The following is a 19,242-nucleotide window of genomic DNA, read 5'->3' as shown; positions in this document are numbered from 1 at the left end:
GCAATGTGGCAATCCCATAGTAAAACAAGTGTGGTTCCCGAAGGAACAAATCTCAATCCTGCCCTAGACTCCGAAACGAAATTGCAAATCCGAAGCTCAAAACTTGCGGACGAAAAGCTAATTCAAATAAAAGGTTGCATATGACAATGCTCTACTGTCCCAACTGCATGTGAGGATCGATGTGATCAGGAGTTTGCTGAGCATGCTGAGGGTACTGACTTCCGTGTACCTCCTGGCTCAGAGTCTGCATGAGGTTTTGTTCTGCGGTTTGATCAAACACGGATTGGCTGTTGGCATCCGGTGGAAGGCTAGGTGAGGCAGACATATCATGACCCGAGACGGGTGCCCCATGAGCTCCAGCAAGGGCCATCATACCCTTGATTCCTTCCACGTGAGCCTTGTCTTCTTCGCCCTGCTTCTTTTGTCTCTCGCGGGCTTCCCGCTTGGCTGCTTGGGCGGGAGCGCGGGTTTTCAATTCGCCAGTGACGAACTTCAGGTAGTATGGTACCTCAATCCCACTCTTCAGGAAGAAGAGCTTCAAGTTGCGAGCCTTATCCTTCAGCTGTACCTGATTGCGATCTTTGAGGGCTTCGCTTATCGTTCCACCAGGTCCAAACATAGCGAGAATCTGACTCCAGTGAGGACCTTTAACGCGGTCCAGGCCGGCCATCAACGCATTCTCTTCTTCGGTGGTCCAGGGCCGACGTTGACTGGGAAGACCAGATTTGCGGCTAGTCGGAGAGGACTTGGCGGATGCGGCCATTCGCGCACGCTCATAGAGAACCTGAGTGGGCTGTGACTGAGAGTAATGGGGGATCCCCGGCATGTATCCATGGTTAGAGGACATGCCATTGGCCCTGGCTTGCATAGCTTGCGCTGCATTGGGGTTGTATTGCTGGAAAGTGGCCTGCAACGGGCTCTGTTGGAAAGTCAGGGGGATGCCTGCTGTGTTTGATAGCCTCCAGGGGGGTGGGACTGTGGTGATATTGTTGGTGAGCTGGCTGCGGTTGTTGAGCAGCAGTGTAGCCATGAAGATACTGGTTCTCAGTTTGGCTCGTCTGCTGCTGCTGCTGTTGTTGTTGCTGCTGCTGCTGCTGTGGTTGATGCTGTTGGGGCGGCGGCGGCTGCTGGTGCTGGGGTTGCTGCGGTAGAGGCGACGGACTGGCCTGAGACTGGGTCTGTTGGGGCTGTTGCTGATGCTGTTGTTGCGACTGCTGCTGAGAGCGTCGGAGGCCATGACCCTGTAGGGCAATCTGCGCAGCTCGGGCAGCACGCGCGACAAGGTCGCCATGCATGTTTCGGTCCACCGGGACTTCAACTTGTTGGTTGAGTGAGAATTGACCCTGGTGGGTGGTGTTGGGTGACTCGTGAGCATCCCCATTCGAACTCGAAGGTTGACGTCCCTTGACAGTTTTCTTTCCCTAGATAAAATTAGCACAAGCACAGCATTCGATGAAACATAATGTCAACAAACGGACCTGTTGGGTATTGATGGCGTCAAAGTTCTTCGAAATGTAGGAGCTAAGATCTCGGAGGAAATCTTCCCAGTGATACTTGTCCGGCAAGGCATTCAGCGCTTCTTCGTTATTGATTTCATTGAGAAGGATGTCGCGACGAGAGGTGAGGCGGTTCACGAAATCGGTCTCAGATGGTGCCAGCTGTCGGGTACCAGGACGTCTTGCCAGCAAACGCTGTTCCATATCGTCCGGAAATAGGTTGTAGAGAAGTTGCGTACGGGTGAGAGATTTGTTATGCATGGCTGCGATGAAGGCCTGCGTCTTGAGTTCGAGGTACAAAGCACCTTGGACCTTGAGCAAACGACCACCTTCAGGGACAAACACGTCCAGGAAATGATCGTTGAGGTCCGCAAATCCAATTTCTTGAGATCCGAAGATACTCGAGACAAAAGACGCCAGGTTTGCTTTGCGAATGACATCAACTTGAGAAGGGTCTGTGATTTCAAGGTCCGTAGGCTGAAGGAATGAGTGCTTGACGGTGTATACCCGCTTTGTGTGATCAAACAAGGAGCGCATAGTGGCATAGGCTTGGCCATTTTCGGAGTCAGGTTCGGACACCATAGCAGTGAGGTCTTGGTAGGTGTTCTTGGAAAGGAACGACAAGATTTGCGTCGACTAGCAAGTGATTGGACAGGTGTTAGGAGACAGAGATCACATAAATAGTATGAATTCAACTCACAAGATTGTCCAGGATAGGGAGACTCTGAATCTTCAGGTGAGAGTTGGCCTTGAGGAAAGCAAAGCCTCTGGCTCCGGGGAAGTCGTTGGACGGTGGGAGTTCTTGAGGTCCCATTGCAACGGTCTGTTCCTGGCGCTCTGTGTGATCCATGATCTCGGAAATGATTGTGGCCACGTCGTTATTGAGATCAGAGGTACCTTCCTGGGTGTTCGCGACCCCGGTAGGAGTGTCATGGGTGTCATGGGTACCATGCTGAAGAGTTTGGTTTACATTATGATCGGTTTGCTCAACGGTGTCAATAACGCCTTCGCCGAGAGCCGAGGCTAACTCCTCTTCGATTTTGTGACCAGGTCCATGCTGATCGGTCATTAAGATAACTTCGTTAGGCAGAGAGATATCACCGTCGGGGCCATCGTCTGTACGGCGCTTTTTAGCAGCCGGGGGCGAGCCATGCTCTTCATCGTCAAGAGAATGGGGGACCTTTTGGTCTATTATACAAATTCAGATTGTTAGTGTTGATGTCAACGTTATATTGAGGTTCATTGGTGGTGAAAAAGATAGGTATCGGTGGGTGTGGTCGAGGCTGGTGAACGGGACGATCGGATGAGGCATTTGAAGACAACACTTACCAATGTCACCTCCATCGGAAGGGAATGGAGGAAAGTCAGATGTTTCCTGGCCATCGAAGGATGGCCGCACGCCTCGAGTCTCGACCATTTGGACAAAGCGCCTGTCTGGGGTCGGGGTATCAACTTCCGAGAGCAGAAATGAGGGCTTAGGGGTAGGGCGCATTTGTAGGGCTTGCGGAAGAAGGATGGAGGAGCGAGAGGATGATTTTTCTGCCGGGCGGTGGGATTTGGGGGATGATGGGTGGAAGCGTGGTTTTGGAAAAAGATGTGCGTGGGGATCCATGAGGGATGCAGAGATGTGGAGAAAAGAAGAGGAGCTTGGTCAGGAGTGCGTGACTTTCTCTTTAATTGTGCGTGTATTATGTCTTCTTCAATACCGAGGTATCTATTTGGTTTGTTTCCCATACATGAAGGTATATTATTCGTATTTTGGCCTGTCGTACGCCAGGAAAGGTAGGTACATTCAATAACAACTAATGTAGAGTAGCTCCTGCCCATCTTTCTACAACTTATATACCGGGCATGAAACTAGACTCAATCAAACTCGGCCGTTGAACTGTTACTGGAGAAATAGCTAGGTAGGTAGGTAGGTAGATGAACCTGGATGTGATAAACGTGTTAGATTCAGACGGATAGGCTGGGCACCACGTAGCACATCCCCTTTACAAATCACACAATTCCATCGTGACCAGGAATACCAGTATGGATATTGTGGAGCAAAACCCCAGTCAATTAGTTCGAAAGGACCGGTAAACTTATACGCCGTGGTCAAATTCGAAGCTATGCGTCTATATAAAACCCGAAAGGTTTAAACAAAACCTTAACCCTAAACTTGAAAGGGGCTCGGAATATTCCCAAGGTTTGGGAGGGGAGCTACCTAGGTAGAGATATATTCCTCATTAGGCTGCGGCGAGGGATATACGTATCAATAATGCCCAGGAAGATATATCTTTCTACTATTTCAAACCTCGATCCTAAATTATATTTCATATTCATGTTTCCTACCTTGTACTAAAGTTCGCTATACGAGAATTGTTTCGTTATCTCAAAGGAATGTCCGAACTACTTGGAACACAAGAATTGAAGCCAGTCTCTGACTGCTACCTTTCTCCCCAATACCATTTATACGAGCCGAACCCAGACATGCTCACATCTGTCATCTAGAACGAGCGTACTCGCCGTTCAGTACTGCAGCGGTGTAAGAAGATAGAGACAGAGCTTGATGACTTAATGGAGAATCACAGAAACTTGGTCCAAGCCCTCCATCCTATAACACGGCGGCTAGTGTTCGGAAAGCGAGTGATAGTGCTCCCTCAAAGCCGCCTCGGAGCTTTTGGAAGAAATATTGGAGCTTTTCAGCTTGGGTTTAATAGGAAGGAGAGATTGAGTCTCCTTAGCAGTGATCATCAGACTACTGGAAATTGCTGTTTATTTTGCTTTAAAGCGTTGTGAATATCGATATGAATGGATCTGCTTGATGAAGGGCTTTTTAGTAGTCGTTTCAGCAGTTTCTCCAATAGCTTTCTCTGTTGGGCTTCCCAGTTTTTCTTAGATATCTTTAAAAACACCTAGGTAGTTTTCCCCTTTCCAGGCTATTCAAGACGGCAGAAAAAGACGGAAAAGGCATACTGTGTGCGAGCGACTTTTCTATGTATGACTTCTGACTGATGACTGATGACTGATGACTGATGGTGATGATGAGAACCATGCCTGATTCTAATTATTTCTGGGGTCCAGAAGATCTTTTTGATATATTTTAGAAGCACAGTCACCTGAGCTCTTAAGAATGCTAGCGGAGCGGCTCGCCTCTACTTTCCATCCTTCATTGCGTGAAACTCGCTACAACATACATGAGCAAACTCTAGATATCCAGCACTAAATCCGATGTTAAGTTTCAATAACCATAAGCGTTTGAAACAAATTCAAGATACCTCTGAAGCCTGCTTAGGTGGGGCATGAGGGCGGGGGACGTATTGAAATGTACATTTTGCAAGTACTACGTAATCTATATAGAAGCAACCCACAACCGACAGGGAGGAACTCGCAATATAGTATCTTGGCGTTACGGAGTAGATCTCAATATTCTTCAGAGAGTCCTATGGTACCTGTATTTGATAGGTCGACAGGTACCTGTATCCAGGGGCAGGAGGTTACCGTTTTAAGACTAGCGTATCAGGTACCGGTAGGCGAATTATCCACGGATGACGCCTACATGTCCACTGACGGAATTTCATTTTGCTACGTTCTATATATTCAATTACTAGAATATCACATAATTTGTTGTATATGGAGTGTATAGAAATTCCATTGACTCCACGCGGATAATGTGTGCGCGTCATTAATTTATCTCACCTGGGTATACCTCGCGTGCAACCTTGAGTCTACCAGCCCTATGAGAAACTTCATTTTGGTCTTGAAAGTGAGCCGTGGTGAATACCCACACAGCTTAACCGTGGAAGATTCGGACCTGATTCGTTCCTGGAACTAAAAATCGAATGAAGTTATCCGACTGAACAATATATATCACACATATTCGAACTGTGCCATTGAGTCTTCCGATATCCACTATGTACTTTAGCTTCCAGGGGCTCTTAAATATCATTTCTGATCACTTATATGTTTCCTTTCTGTTGACAAGCTTCGTATTTGAGCCTATGTCGTCAAGATTCAGTTTATCTCCACTATCCGAGGCACCCGAAAGTTACAGTGCCTTCAGTCTCGACTTCCACGAATAGAAAGCCAGTATGTCTAGCTCTAGTAGGTACCTAGGTAGTACCGATACCTGAAAGCGGATATCTCATCGTCTGGGTCCTTTCCACCGGGCAGCCCTAACATCACCATTGGAGGTCTGGACTATGGAGTCCCAGGTTTCTTTATTACAGAGGTTACCCCCGTAGTCTGTAGACCAAGTCAATTAACCCAGTCAAGGCTTGCTGTTCCTCGATGCTTGGAAAACCATGTTGATGTACGGCCTACCCATCGCTTTCCTGGCCCTACAGGGCCCGGCAATGGTTTCAGCTCAAGGTTCCGACTCCACCGAGAAAGTGTGGGGAGTCTTTGCGTTTACTGTCTACGGAGATAGCAAGCCAAGTGTGCTCACCAGCTCCCGAACCTTGACCGACTATGGAGCCAACGAACTTGCCGCGGCAGCATCAGCTTTCCGGTACCGTTATGTATCAACACCTGCAGGCTCTGAGACAGGAATCCAGAATATTTCCCCAATTATTCTGGACTCGAACGACGTGGATGTGCTCTCGACAACGAATCAGAACATTGTTGGATCAGCTCAAGCATTCATGCAGGGTCTATACCCACCACTCGGCTCAATGAACATAACAAGTAACCAAATTGCGAACGGGTCGTTTGCGCAGGCGCCATTGAACGGATATCAATACTCTCGGATTGTCACGCTTGGCGAGGCTGACCCTCAGTCTATTTTGGTTGAGGGGCACGCGATGTGTGACATGTATCGTGCCGCCGAGGGTGAATACCGTGCTAGCGACGAAGTCCAGGATATCACACGAGATACGGAAGCATTTTACAGGAAACTCTGGAAACTGGCGCTGTCTGAAGTCTATGATGAGTCGTCTGCAACTTATATGAATGCTGTTCCAATCTCGGAATATTTGGATTATGCAGCTGTACACAATGAGAGTTTGTTCGAAAGCCTGAATCATGCCGACGTCCTCCGTGCCCGCTCGTTAGCGGATCAGTATCTCTGGAGCACAAACAGTGAGCAATCATCTCCCAACGGGTCGGTGATCGGAGTAGCCAGCCCAATTGCGGGTCAGACATTGGCATCAAGCATTCTAGAAGCCTTTGATCTGAACATTCAGGAAAGTGGCACCCGGCAGAAGATGACCCTGTTGTTCGGTGGCGATGAGCCAGCTGTTGCCCTGTCGTCTGTGATGGGACTCGCAAGCCAACACCAACCCAATTTCTCCTCCCGCCTGGTACGAGGTGGCTCGTTTGTTTTCGAGCTTTACAGCTTCGAGAACAGGAGCAACTTGTACCCATCATACCCTGGTATCGACAATTTGTATGTGAGGTTCTTGCTTCACAACGGGACCGACAACACCACCAACTTCCAAACGTACTCCCTGTTCGGACACAGCCCCAGTCAAGCCGCAATCCCATACAATGAGTTCCATTCCGAGCTAGAGACGTTTGCCGTGGCATCAACCCAGGAATGGTGCCTCCGCTGTAATGCCGAAACTGTTTTCTGCAATGGAGTGTTAGACCCGAGTGAATCTCAGCCATGGAAGAAGAACAAAGAGATGGCTCCCGCTGTAGCTGGAGTCATTGGTGCTGTTACAACGCTAGCTGTCATTGGGTTCACAGCAATCGTTGCGTTCCTCATGTGTGGTGCTCGCAAGGGCAAACCAAATAAAGGAAGCCTTGGGGGATTCAAAGGTTCTGGAAAACTTGCCAGTGATACCGATGTGTCCTACGGTGAGCCCATATGGGGAAACTCCAAGGCCGACGGTACTCAAACATCCACTGGTGTTGCTGCTGGAGTTGAAGTTGCTATGCAAGGCCAAGAACGCTCTGGAAGTTGGGAGATGGGGCAGGGGAAAAAGGAGAATGAGAATATTCAGCCCGATGGCATGGAAGTGAGGTCGCCTTTCGACGACCATGAGGAAGAATGGCGTGTGAACAGTGGCGTGCAGGCTGTGGAAATCAGGGAGAGTGTATAAGCCGTATTATGTCGTCGTCCAGAATTGGCTTATGTCGTCGTCGTCCACATGCAACTGCATAGATTGTATACCGTCGTCGTATTTTTGAACCAAACACCTCTCGTGTTTTTCGAACGTGTTGTCATTCAATTCAGTCTTTCTCGAGCATCCTTCTTGTTCAGGGCTATATGGCCAACATCGACGCGTGCTGAGCTGCGACAAACGCGTCTCTTGTCGACTATATCTCGTGACCCTAATCTCTGAATAGCCTCGAACCCTCGTTCCTTCTCCATTAACCCTGTACCTTCCAACCGAATCATCTTAAACCTTCTTTTTCATCGAATTCCTTCGATTCCATTGTTCTCGACAGGTAAATATGCCATCCCAATGAACAAAATGAAGTATAACTTGCCAACACTGTTGGCATTGTGCCAGGACACAGGTGCGCACTGCAAGTGGACCAGTCAAGCAAAACACTGTAAGTCCCCCTCTGATGGTTTTTTTGAGCGCCGATAATCTTCTCAAAGGGATGAAGATCGCATTGGGCTGTTGGTGTGAACTGGGTTCCAGTACATCGATCAGAGCTGCCATGGGTCTCAGGATCCATTGTCTCTGCATAGCCCAGTGAAAAGAGCCTTGCTGACCATCAAAATAGGTAAAATAGTACGTCCTGGTCGAAATAAAAAGCCTGTTCTTTCAGAAAATCCAAGAAATCGGCCGACCAGAGAGTCAGCTAGATCATCGCGACCGAACAAAAACCCGGCATCGAAACCCTTCAAGAATCGCCCGAATCGTGCCAGCGGAAAACCTCCTGAGCCTGTGTTCTTCACGAACGACGCAGGGTTTGCTCAGTTCCTGAAAAAGCACACTTCCCCAAAACACCAGCGAGTCACGGCTGGGGGAAGAATTGTTCCGATGGAGCCGTCGAGACCACCCCATCTTGACAGCCCATCAAATGCCCCAATGGATGTGACAAATGACGACGAATCCATTGTGACTCATGTCTTTGTTGATGATCAACTTGTGGCTGGTGGCCACGATATGGCAACACAAGAGAACTTGACAATAATCCGTTCTTCAACAGAGTCCGATAATGCCTTGCATGGAATATTGCCGTCACCATTGTTGACAAGCACATCCCAGCTCGCAGCCCCTGCCTATTCGCAAGATTTGACTGTTTCACCAGCAATAGGAACAAGTTCACACGTCGAATGGGCTGTACAAGGAGTGCCAGATGAAGACGACCTAGAGTTCATTCGTCAGACTGGGTGGCAGGAGCGAGTAGCCTGGATCGAGAGCTTGATTAACATTGATGATGCTGCAATTGCGCAGATGCTGGCATACACGCCTTCCTATGATATTTCCCATGGTTGCGATTATTACATTCGATATGTAAGAAAGGCATGGATGGTCGGCCTTGAGACCATGGCTGAGGCATTTGCACGGCTGAATAGCAAATTCCGGTGCCACGAAAGATATCTGCAGGAGGTTAGCGAAGCCATCGCATTGGACCCCCAGATTTCACCTAGCGATTATCGTTATAATTTGCGCGTCTTTCACACCAATGAAAGGGCAAGAGTGCTCAGAGCCATTGAGGAACATGACATGCTCATGGCATATGGAGAGGCTATTGATATGGACAACACCAATGAGCCAAGAGGCGCTGTCGTTGATCCAGGGCATCAAAACTCCACTGAAATTCAAGAGCAACTTGAAACATCGATCGCAGGAAATTCACATGTTAATCTGTCAACTGATGGTGCCAATGAGATTCAGCATCTGAACACCAATCGTGGAGTCGATATTATTGACCCTGATACTGGCCATCCCATCCAATTCCAGAGGCAATCATTGACAGCTGCAAACAACAGCTGCAGCAATGAAACAGGCTGCAAAAAGGGAAACAATCCCAAATTTGATCATATGCAGGTTGACGGAAGCTCGGACTTGCTCATTCGCGATGAAGAAAATGGCAACACAAGCCGAAGAATCTCACTTTTCAATGAAATACAGGTTGATAGAAGGTCAGACTTGTGGGTTCGTGATGGGAGCGGAGATGTGCCTACAGGAAGCAATGACCCGCCTTTTGACGCTGATAGCCGATTGGGCATTCGCCTTTCTCCCGAAATGGATTCTGAAGGGGAAACCGATGAAATCATATCAGCAATCCCTCGTGAGGCATGGACAGAACGTCGTTTGACAAACGGAAGCCGTATGAGCGAAACTGTGCCCCGGAACTTTGGCCGAAACAACGTCTTCAATTATAGACCGCCATTGCGGTCCGTTACTGAAGTCAACCACGAGGAACATGTTACCGAATTGGCTAGCACGGCTGCAAATAATGGGAGTCCCACACCAAGCCTTATGTTTAGCCCGTGAGTTTATGGCCCTCGACAAGAACTCGGAGGATACTAACTTCTAGAGCCGCAGTGATGCAGATGAAGTGAGCCATCCGACTGAAGATGGCGCACCTCAGAATGGGCTTCGGTTTCTTCAGAATGAGCCCTGCGACGAATCAGCCTCAGCCGGCTCAGACGACGAGCAACCAATGATTAGAGATTTTCGCTCTGGACCTGTATTGACTGAAGAGATGCTCTCGTCACTTTCCATTGATCAACAGCGCAGAAGTGCTGACGTACTGGAGAACTTTTTCGATGTGCTTGTCGTAGATGTGCAGGGTGATTGGGGAGCGGAAGAATCCGGTGAACGAAGCGGACGTGCTTTCGCTGAACAAATGGAGGATAGCTTGAACCACAGGTAAGTCCCATTTAAATCACCTGCGTGTGTGAAGTGCCGGCTTTGACGCATAGTAGCCGCAATGGAAGTATCACCCTGACAATAAACGGCTTCCGGGGGGATTACCCAGATGACATGTCGGATACACCCCTATTGTCTCGGAATAGCCCGTTCGGCAGGTATAGCCCTTTCGATTCAAGCGGTCCATTGTCCCGGAATAGTCCCAGCAGAGCAATCTCGAGGTCGAGTGTCCGCCGCAGGTCCGACGTACCAGCGGGTGGTCTCAGCAGCGTTGGGTCTCGCATGATTTCGTCGAGTCTGAATGCCCGCCGAAGACATGATGCACGTGAAAATGTCCGAAACGCCCGTCGCTCACTCACAATCTCATCTAGATTGATTGAAGACTTGAGAGACGAAGTACCCGTCACAACGCTTCTTGGTTTCGACGCGCCAGACAGTCAACAAAACACCAATTACTTGCCTGTGTATCCGCGCTTGATAGATGCCAGCCTCAGACATACCGCGCCCCCCATTGTGAACACGAGCAAAATCAATGCTTATGCCCACCGTTAATGCTATGCAACTATGACGTTGAATACTGGGTAATTGAGCAAATGCTCAAGTGTCCCCAAAGCTCCCAAAGTTCCAGATGATGAAAGCAGAAAAGGCAGAGAAAAACACCGAAAAAAAGATGGAAATCAATGGACCAAGTCCAATTCGAAGGTGGAGACGATATTGACGAAACATGAATCTGTACGATATTATTATGTATTGATATTCTTCCAGCAGAATGAATTATCATTATCACGTGGACCTATACTATGTGCCCAGGTGTAGATACGGGCTTATTTATACCGGGAATGTCACCACCCTCGTCTAACGAAACCGGGAGAAAGGAAATATCTTCAAAATACCACTAAAAAGACATCATATGGCCACATATACGGCTGGATATTGTTAATCTACTTTACTTTTCTCCTGCAATAACCCCGATTATTGCAAATATGATAATGCTACAGCGACCCCATGCGTAGGACTTCAGCCACCTTCCTAGGCAACTAGTTTTCTGGATTTAGCAACTACCGCCCTACCTTGACACCTGGTTATGCCTACTGCCTTGCTCACTGCCATTAATAAACTGTTTTTGACGTACATTATTGAGAAGAGGGTAATAAAATTATCGAAATCCAGGTCCTTCTAGAGCGCGTCGATCTATATAGCCGGGGGGCCTGTCTCAACCATAACTACACTTTAAAATGAAATTGTATATAAGATAATATACTATATACATGTATAATTGAAAATACCTCCGAAGGTCCTGAAGCGCTTACCGCCTCAAGAATCATGTAGACACTCTCTTACAATTATACCGGCCATCTATTCGACAATTCCTTTATGTCAATACAGACCATACCCTATATATGTAGATTTTATGTGCTATATCTATCTGTAACCCTTTCTTTAGAGGCTATTCATCCAAAAAAGCATCTTTCTTGACACTTTACATTCAGATGTACAATCATGCAATCTGTGTTGAGGAACTGATGATTAGCCGTACCCTTTTATTTGTTACACTAAGAATTACCGAGCTATCTTTGTATTGAAAAAAAATTGCATAGGTAATCAATCCCTTAATCTAGTATCCTCTGAATATCTGATATTTGCGAGAGCGCAATAACACCAGATATGGTGTACGATTCAGTCAGTACAAAAGGTGATGGGCGCTTAGCGCGTCTGGATTATAAGGATAAATGTCTCACGGATCGCACCGGAGAGTGGTGATTTGGGCAAGCTCAAGAGTAAATAAAGTAGTCAGTAAACATTGTACTAATCAAGTCTTCAGTTATGATTTAATTGATAGATGAGAATTGTACGTTCCATTATGTTCATACTTTAGAATTGTATACTCCGTGGTGATTCTATATATAGCATTCGATACAATATTCTTGCTTAAAAGACCCATTAAACTGTTGTACAAAGACCAGGCCAATGATACAAGAGCCATAAGAAAAACAGTAAAAAAAAAGCCACAGGGTCCATGGTGCTAGACCAATCTACATCCAATGAGAGAGTGATGCCCCTGTGGTACACTGCGCCGCCCGTATGCAGTTGCTAAGTTCCTGAACTTCTCTATATTTAGAATGTTACCCGCTACATGGAGTTACGGAGTCCGTCATAAGGTCAAAATTAAGACGACTTGATGTATTTATAAGCATTTCTCTAGGGTTTTTCTCAAGTCTTAACACTGACGTAGATGGACACTGCGCTCTGCCCAGGTTTTAGATGACTAAGCCTTGGCCTCCGCGTCCTTCTCCACTCCAATTCCTCCTTGCCTCCGGTTTTCCCACTGGCTTCTCAATTCTTGATCTTCGTTCTTTATTTGTTCTGACATGTCGCCTTATCCATGAGCCCAGTTTTCGTGGCTTTTGTCGTTTCACTTCTCTGGGTGGAAATCCCCCGTCGTACCGCTTCTTACTAACAATTGCCCCCCCGCGATTATATCCCCAGCCGGCACTTGGCATTTGGAAGACCGCCCCTTTCACCCTCAACGCCTTGCTTTTGCACCCTTTGGTTCATCTTTTCGATAGGTCTTAAGTGACTTTCCTTTTGGTCTCGATTTTGATATCGGCGACCCACCCAATATGACGCAGCTCTTCGCCTCCAGTCCGTCTCCAGTGACAAATAATGAGAAGCGCGGGAATTTCCCCGCTCTCTCCCTTCCCTCACGAAAACACTCCAACGAGTCTGGCCACTTGCCCACGAGAATCAAGAATTTCTTCCGCATCAACAGTTCAAGCAGCCATTCCCCTCCCAACCCCTCTGGAAGTACCGAACGGGAACGGGATAGCCATGGATCGGTCAAGAATGAGAAGTCTGCCTTCCGGCAGTCTCGATTCCTGCCAGGCATGGGCCGCAACCGATCAACAACTGTTGCCAGTGAAGGCAACCCACTCGATGATGCGATGTCGCCTACGGCATCAGCCAACCCATACTTTGCCCACCAGGGCCAGCCAGCATTGCGACACCGCAATGATGGGTCAGTGCCCTCCTCTCCCCCCGACACCCCTGAGTTGCAAGTTACGGGGGTCTCTGCAGCAGAACAAGCGACCACTACAAACAAAGAGGAATTAGCGCGCAAGTTACGACGCGTGGCCTCTGCCCCGAATGCCCAAGGCCTGTTTACAAGTGGTCAGGGTGGGCGTCCTCAGACAGCGGACCTAGGCAAGGAGCCCCTAGTGGAACAGTCGGGTGGATCAGTGGGCCTCGCAGATCCAAGCAGCGAGGAGTATAATCTGGCGGTACCTTCCTCACTCAGCTCAGATTTCGGCAGTAACGCTGCTTTCCGCCGCACTTACAGTTCAAACTCCATTAAAGTTCGAAATGTGGAGGTCGGCCCCGCTAGTTTTGACAAGATAAAAATGATTGGCAAGGGTGATGTCGGCAAAGTTTATCTGGTGCGCGAGAAGAAATCGAGCCGTTTGTATGCCATGAAAGGTACGTTTTTATACACCGGTGACTGTTCTAGGCCATGTACTGACTTGCGGCTAGTATTGAGCAAGAAGGAGATGATCAAACGGAACAAGATCAAACGAGCTTTGGCCGAACAAGAGATCCTGGCTACGAGCAACCACCCGTTCATTGTCACCTTATATCACTCTTTCCAATCAGAGGATTATCTGTATCTCTGCATGGAGTACTGCAGTGGCGGCGAGTTTTTCAGGAGTGCGTTTATCTTTTAATCCTATATTCGACATCATATCCGAGGATTTGTTGCTGACTTGTGCATTTCTAGCCCTGCAAACCCGCCCTGGCAAGAGTATCTCTGAGGATGCAGCCCGCTTTTATGCCGCAGAAGTTATTGCTGCGCTAGAATATCTCCATCTCATGGGTTTCATCTACCGTGACTTGAAACCAGAAAATATCCTCCTTCACCAGTCTGGTCATATCATGCTTTCTGATTTCGATCTGTCGAAACAGTCCGGACCCGGAGGTGCCCCGACGATGATTCCTGCACGCAGTGGGGGCAACTCCACTACTGGCTTACCGACGATTGATACCAAGTCGTGCATTGCTGATTTCCGAACAAATTCTTTTGTCGGGACGGAGGAATACATCGCACCCGAGGTGATCAAGGGATGCGGTCACACCAGTGCTGTTGATTGGTGGACTCTGGGCATTCTAATTTACGAGATGCTGTACGGCACTACACCATTCAAAGGCAAGAACCGAAACGCGACGTTTGCCAGCATTCTGCGGGACGAGGTCAACTTCCCAGAGCACTCGGGTGCGCAGCAGACATCAAACCTTTGCAAGTCTTTGATCCGCAAACTGTTGATAAAGGATGAAACCAAACGCCTAGGAGCCCGCGCTGGCGCCTCAGATGTCAAGACTCACCCGTTCTTCAGGCAGACCCAATGGGCGCTCATTCGCCACATGAAGCCGCCTATGATTCCCCACCAAGGTCGTGCCGGCACGGATACGGTGAACTTCCGCAACGTCAAGGAGAGCGCTAGCGTAGATATTGGCGGCACTGATTCCACCAGAATGAAGGGTGTCCCAATGGATTCGGGCCTTGCGACTCCCAATGGCGAACTCAACGATCCCTTTGAGGAGTTCAACAGTGTCACCCTTCACCACGAGGGAGATATGTAAAGCCTAGGTTCTTCATTTTGTCACTTGTTTCTTTTATCCGATACACGAGGAGAACAGCCGGATGTGCGTCGGCTTGCTGACGACCATGATGCATTAACGACTGTATTTAGATGCTATTATTCTTCCCTTGCAATCCTCGCTGGGTGTATGGAGTGTTTCGGGGCTTTTTCTTGGTGGATCTATTCAAACTCTTTTCTTTTTTCCCGTTTTCGTCCCATTGTTATGACTTATTGCTCGTCGCTTGCTTTGCATACTGCATTTTCTTCATGTTCTAAGGCTTTGGATCACTCTTGGTTGCGCCTCCAATTCAGACATGACATAGCATCGACACCGAACCGTTCGTTGGCATTGCGAGATGGTTTGTGTCAGACCTCTGAGCTGTTGGTTTTTTTTCTTACGCGTCTACCTGAAAACTGTGCTATACATTTGCTTTTTCATCCCACTTCGCAGCGGAACGGCGTTATGGGATCACTTTTTCGGTTTACGTTTTCAGCGTGACATTTGTATGAATCAACTGATTACTGCGTGCTGCTTTCAATCTCAATTTACGTTTTGTCAAGATCGCCTCTGCTGTTAGTTAAGCCATGGCTTGCAAGACTCGAAGCAATTTCTGCATTTGGCTTTTATTTCATTCCACTTGGTCTGGCTATATCCTCTGATTGTCCTATCTCGCAACAGATGCTCCTGTCATTTTCGACCTTGTAGATAGCCATCGACTCATGGAAAGAAGAGCATTACAAAGCAAGGCATACAACAAGGCAAGGTCATATCAAATCTAGCCTACTAGAAGATAAAAGCCTCCGACGAAGAGAGTAGCGTAATTTGAGTTTAGGCGGCTGTACATAAGATATAAATGTTTTGCTTCAACGGTACAATATAATATCACAATTCAAAGCGATCCCAATTTGTAAAAGTATACAAACTACATAATGGGTACCTCAAAAGCTCAAGTCGAAAAGAGCCGATGTCTTCAATGCATATGAGGATCCGCCGCACAAGCCTTCCGACACTCCTCCATGAGTCTTGCCTGTCTGGCAACGTCTGCAAGGCGACCAATAACCTCTTTATTACCATCATAGAAGGTAAAGACCGCATACGGAATCTTCACATCCTCACAAAACTCCCGAACAAACTGCTGTGTCTTGCGCAGATTGTGTCGCGGGATACGAGGATACAAATGGTGAATAGCCTGGAACTGGAGACCACCATGGAAGAAGTCCAACCAAGGCGGACAGTCAACGTCCATGGTAGTGCGGAGCATCTTCTGAGGGAAAGATTCCAGCGGGCCGAGATCCGCAGTGGACATAGCGTAATGCGACAAGGTAATCTGCACATGAAGCGGCGAAGTCACCATATGCGAAATCAGAACAAAGGCGACGCGGTTAAACCAGGTCGGGATGCTACACCAGACAACCCCGTAACCGAACCAAGCCCAGAAGAAGATGTGGCCGACGAACTCGAACCAACGGTGCCACCAGCCTGCGCCGTGCTTCGGTCCGCGTCCGACAATGATGTGCTCCCAGCTTAGGAAGTAGAGGTTAAAGCGGCCGAAAAGAAGGATGGGGTAGTATAGGTAGTGTTGATATTTGACGGTGATCTGGGCCACGGCGTCGTATTCCATGACGCGGTCGTAGTAGGTGCTATAGAGCGAGCTGAAGAAGCGGTGCGACAGCGCGAAAAAGGGCATCAGTTCGATATCTGGATCGTGCTCGGGGGCGTTGGTGACGATGTGGTGCACGTTGTGGCTGCGCTTCCACCAGCCTAGACTTAGACCGCCCAGGTAGTCAGCGATGATCATGCCGATGGTGGTGTCGATATGATAATTATGCGTGATACCCATGTGGCCGGCATCATGGGCGGAGAAGACGAGTTGGTGCCAGAAACAGCCGAGGAAGAAGGCTGATAGGCAGAACCAGGAATGTTTGAGGAAGAAGAGGAACAGTCCAAAGAAGAGGGTGTAGCGACTGATCTCGATAGCGTAGGCTTTGTAGTTGCATTTGTACAGTCCTGCTGCGCGGATACGCTGGTGTAGCTCGCGATATCTTTTTACAACGTATTCTTGATGTTCTGCGTCGAGAGGAGGGTAGTTGACTGAATCCATCTCGATTTCCTCTTGGGTTCGAGCATCAATCACGTAGGTTCGTGCTTTTTGTTCTGTTGGCGGAGGGATGGCACTGATTGCTGAGGAGATTGTTGATACCGATAGTCTGCGTCTCAAGCCCGATTTTTCATCTTCGGCTTCGAATATGGGAGATGGTGGTGCTGAAATCTCATCGCTTGAAAGACCCGAGCTCACTAGGTCTTCTTCATCGATCACATTCTCGATCAATGGGCGGAATTTACCACCTTGGATGGGAGGAAGGAAGTTGGTCCAGTGGCCTTCGATTCGGCCAATTTGGAATTTGTTCATGCGCTCGCGGGCTTCCTGTGAATGAAGTCTTCAAAATGATATCAGTATAATGTACAGATAGAAGGGAACAGGAAAGGAGATATGGAGGGACTCACGCATTCACTTCGTCTGTGGCATCTTTTCCAATCATATGCTTGATAGCCATATCACCTCCGGGGTGATATTTGATCCAGGAATCTAGTCTGAGGACATTGCCATCGACAATGATGATCATCTTGTCTTCAGCAAGCATGCCCTCGATCTCGCGTCGTGAGAAGACATTGTCTCTAGCCCTAGCTGGGGTGGACATCTTGCTCATTTGGTACGATTAACCAAGAAAGCAATTGAAATATGGCACTTACTTTTTCAAGCCAAAAGATTTGACATCGAAGAAAGAAGTGCGCATCAAGACAATTATAAGAAACAATTTACCAGGGACCTGTATCTTTGTTGTTTTACTCGGCCGCCTGATGAACCCATTAATCTATTCAGTTACCTAGTCTTTCATAGCGCCGTAGCGCCGTAGCGCAAGACATCCCGTTCCTCTTGACCCAGGGGACAGACACAAAGGGGCAGTGTAAAGTGGTCTATCCAACCGAGATGTGGACACGGCAGAACTCCATGGGGAATGGGGCGGAGAGGTCAAGGTGTGTTGATGTATCATTGGACCTCCGGGTCAGGCAGTGTGACAAGGCTGTGGGCACTGTGGCGAAGATAAAATATAGTCCATACGCGTATCAGTTCAACTTTACCATACTTTGCATGTCCCGTTTGATAAGTCGAGCTAAAACAAGCTTAAACCTTGGGTGCCCCTGTCGGAAATTGAAATAGATCTCTAGAATTAGCCTCCCCCCTATCCCATGTCGCAGTGTCTACTCCACTCCAGGCACGTACACTATAGAATCCAGAATATTCTCCATTCCCGCTCAAAATCGCCATATGTTTTACCCCCTGAAAAAATCAAGAGACATTATTCAAAAGTGGCGATTCGTATTCGCAAACGAGATGTAGATATTGGCTAACCTTCTTTGGTTAACCTATCTTGGCTAACCTTGGCTATGGAAAGCCTCCAGGGGACTAACCAATTTTGGAAAAACCTTGACACGTGTCCACCCCAAACCCTAGGGGAAACATCTCTTGGGGGCAACTTTATTATATTTCGGGTCGAGGGACCAGGGACCCATCACGTTAGAAATGAAACGTCTGTGAACTGTCGCGAGAAACAGATCTTCCCTCGTCTGCCCCTCTATTGCCGCTCAAGCCCCGCATCTGGGACTAGATAATATATCGCCAACTTCCTGATTTGGGACACTTACGTATTTGGACTTCTTTCGATGTCTACGTAAAGCGAGGTCGCCACTTGACGTGCAATGTGTCTATCTCTCCTTTTTGTCATTCTCATGATCCACAGTGTGAGATAACGATGAAGGCTATTCCAGACCTCGGTAGGGACATCATTTTAAAGTGGAAAACGCAAAGCCAAGGCTCTTTTCCTACACTAGAGTGAAAGCGTTATTAGGGGCGGCAAATATATCACCAGGCCATCTAGGTTGAATTGGCTTTTCCCAAGTCGTTATTCGAGGCGACCATGTTGCAGCTGAAACTATATCGGACGTATAGAGATCTAGGCTTCCATTTAAAGAAAGTAGAGGCGCAGGTGGTTCGTATGACTGGGACGCCGCGCGGTAACAGACCTCATGCGCATTTCGCGGGGCAATACTCCGTACTCCCTACAGTTTCTGGATATTGTCGCATTCTAGTAATATCTCTAAAATCTTGGCGCTGCCTTTTCTCAGGGGTCCTAAAAGCGTGCGTGGTACTACGGAGTACCTTGTACCAGGATAGAGGGCCACCACGAGGCGTTTGCGATAAGGATATCCACTTCTAAATGGGAAGTTTTGAATCAAGCATGAGACACTTGTTTCTGACTTCGAAATTCACATGTAAATTCCATCTGCGAAGG

At 48.0% G+C, this 19,242-nt stretch overlaps 5 protein-coding genes across 5 annotated transcripts; 3 read left to right on the top strand and 2 right to left on the bottom strand.

Moving 5' to 3' along the window:
- Positions 1 to 151: 151 nt before the first annotated feature.
- On the bottom strand, positions 152 to 2,988 carry N7500_000651 (uncharacterized protein; the record flags this gene model as incomplete). Its single annotated transcript, XM_056671797.1, has 5 exons — positions 152 to 1,001; positions 1,039 to 1,421; positions 1,479 to 2,132; positions 2,197 to 2,684; positions 2,826 to 2,988. 5 exons carry the CDS (start codon positions 2,986 to 2,988, stop codon positions 152 to 154), a joined length of 2,538 nt encoding a protein of 845 aa, XP_056537370.1.
- Positions 2,989 to 5,782: 2,794 nt separating this feature from the next.
- Positions 5,783 to 7,522, top strand: N7500_000650 (uncharacterized protein; the record flags this gene model as incomplete). The annotated part of the gene is made up of 1 exon (XM_056671796.1): positions 5,783 to 7,522. The coding sequence occupies one exon, from the start codon at positions 5,783 to 5,785 to the stop codon at positions 7,520 to 7,522; it is 1,740 nt and encodes a 579-aa protein (XP_056537369.1).
- A 375-nt stretch (positions 7,523 to 7,897) lies between these two features.
- On the top strand, positions 7,898 to 10,810 carry N7500_000649 (uncharacterized protein; the record flags this gene model as incomplete). The annotated part of the gene is made up of 4 exons (XM_056671795.1): positions 7,898 to 7,979; positions 8,157 to 9,876; positions 9,926 to 10,258; positions 10,312 to 10,810. 4 exons carry the CDS (start codon positions 7,898 to 7,900, stop codon positions 10,808 to 10,810), a joined length of 2,634 nt encoding a protein of 877 aa, XP_056537368.1.
- A 2,069-nt stretch (positions 10,811 to 12,879) lies between these two features.
- Positions 12,880 to 14,890, top strand: N7500_000648 (putative serine/threonine protein kinase (Nrc-2); the record flags this gene model as incomplete). The annotated part of the gene is made up of 3 exons (XM_056671794.1): positions 12,880 to 13,732; positions 13,787 to 13,960; positions 14,031 to 14,890. The coding sequence occupies 3 exons, from the start codon at positions 12,880 to 12,882 to the stop codon at positions 14,888 to 14,890; spliced, it is 1,887 nt and encodes a 628-aa protein (XP_056537367.1).
- A 970-nt stretch (positions 14,891 to 15,860) lies between these two features.
- On the bottom strand, positions 15,861 to 17,598 carry N7500_000647 (fatty acid desaturase; the record flags this gene model as incomplete). The annotated part of the gene is made up of 2 exons (XM_056671793.1): positions 15,861 to 17,328; positions 17,396 to 17,598. 2 exons carry the CDS (start codon positions 17,596 to 17,598, stop codon positions 15,861 to 15,863), a joined length of 1,671 nt encoding a protein of 556 aa, XP_056537366.1.
- Positions 17,599 to 19,242: the final 1,644 nt, after the last annotated feature.

This window comes from Penicillium coprophilum (assembly GCF_028826855.1).
Source record: "Penicillium coprophilum strain IBT 35676 chromosome Unknown utg000001l_segment0_segment0, whole genome shotgun sequence".
Lineage (NCBI taxonomy): Eukaryota > Fungi > Ascomycota > Eurotiomycetes > Eurotiales > Aspergillaceae > Penicillium > Penicillium coprophilum.
The sequence above is the reverse complement of the archived record's forward strand: the minus strand, read 5'-3'. Positions and strand labels throughout refer to the sequence as shown.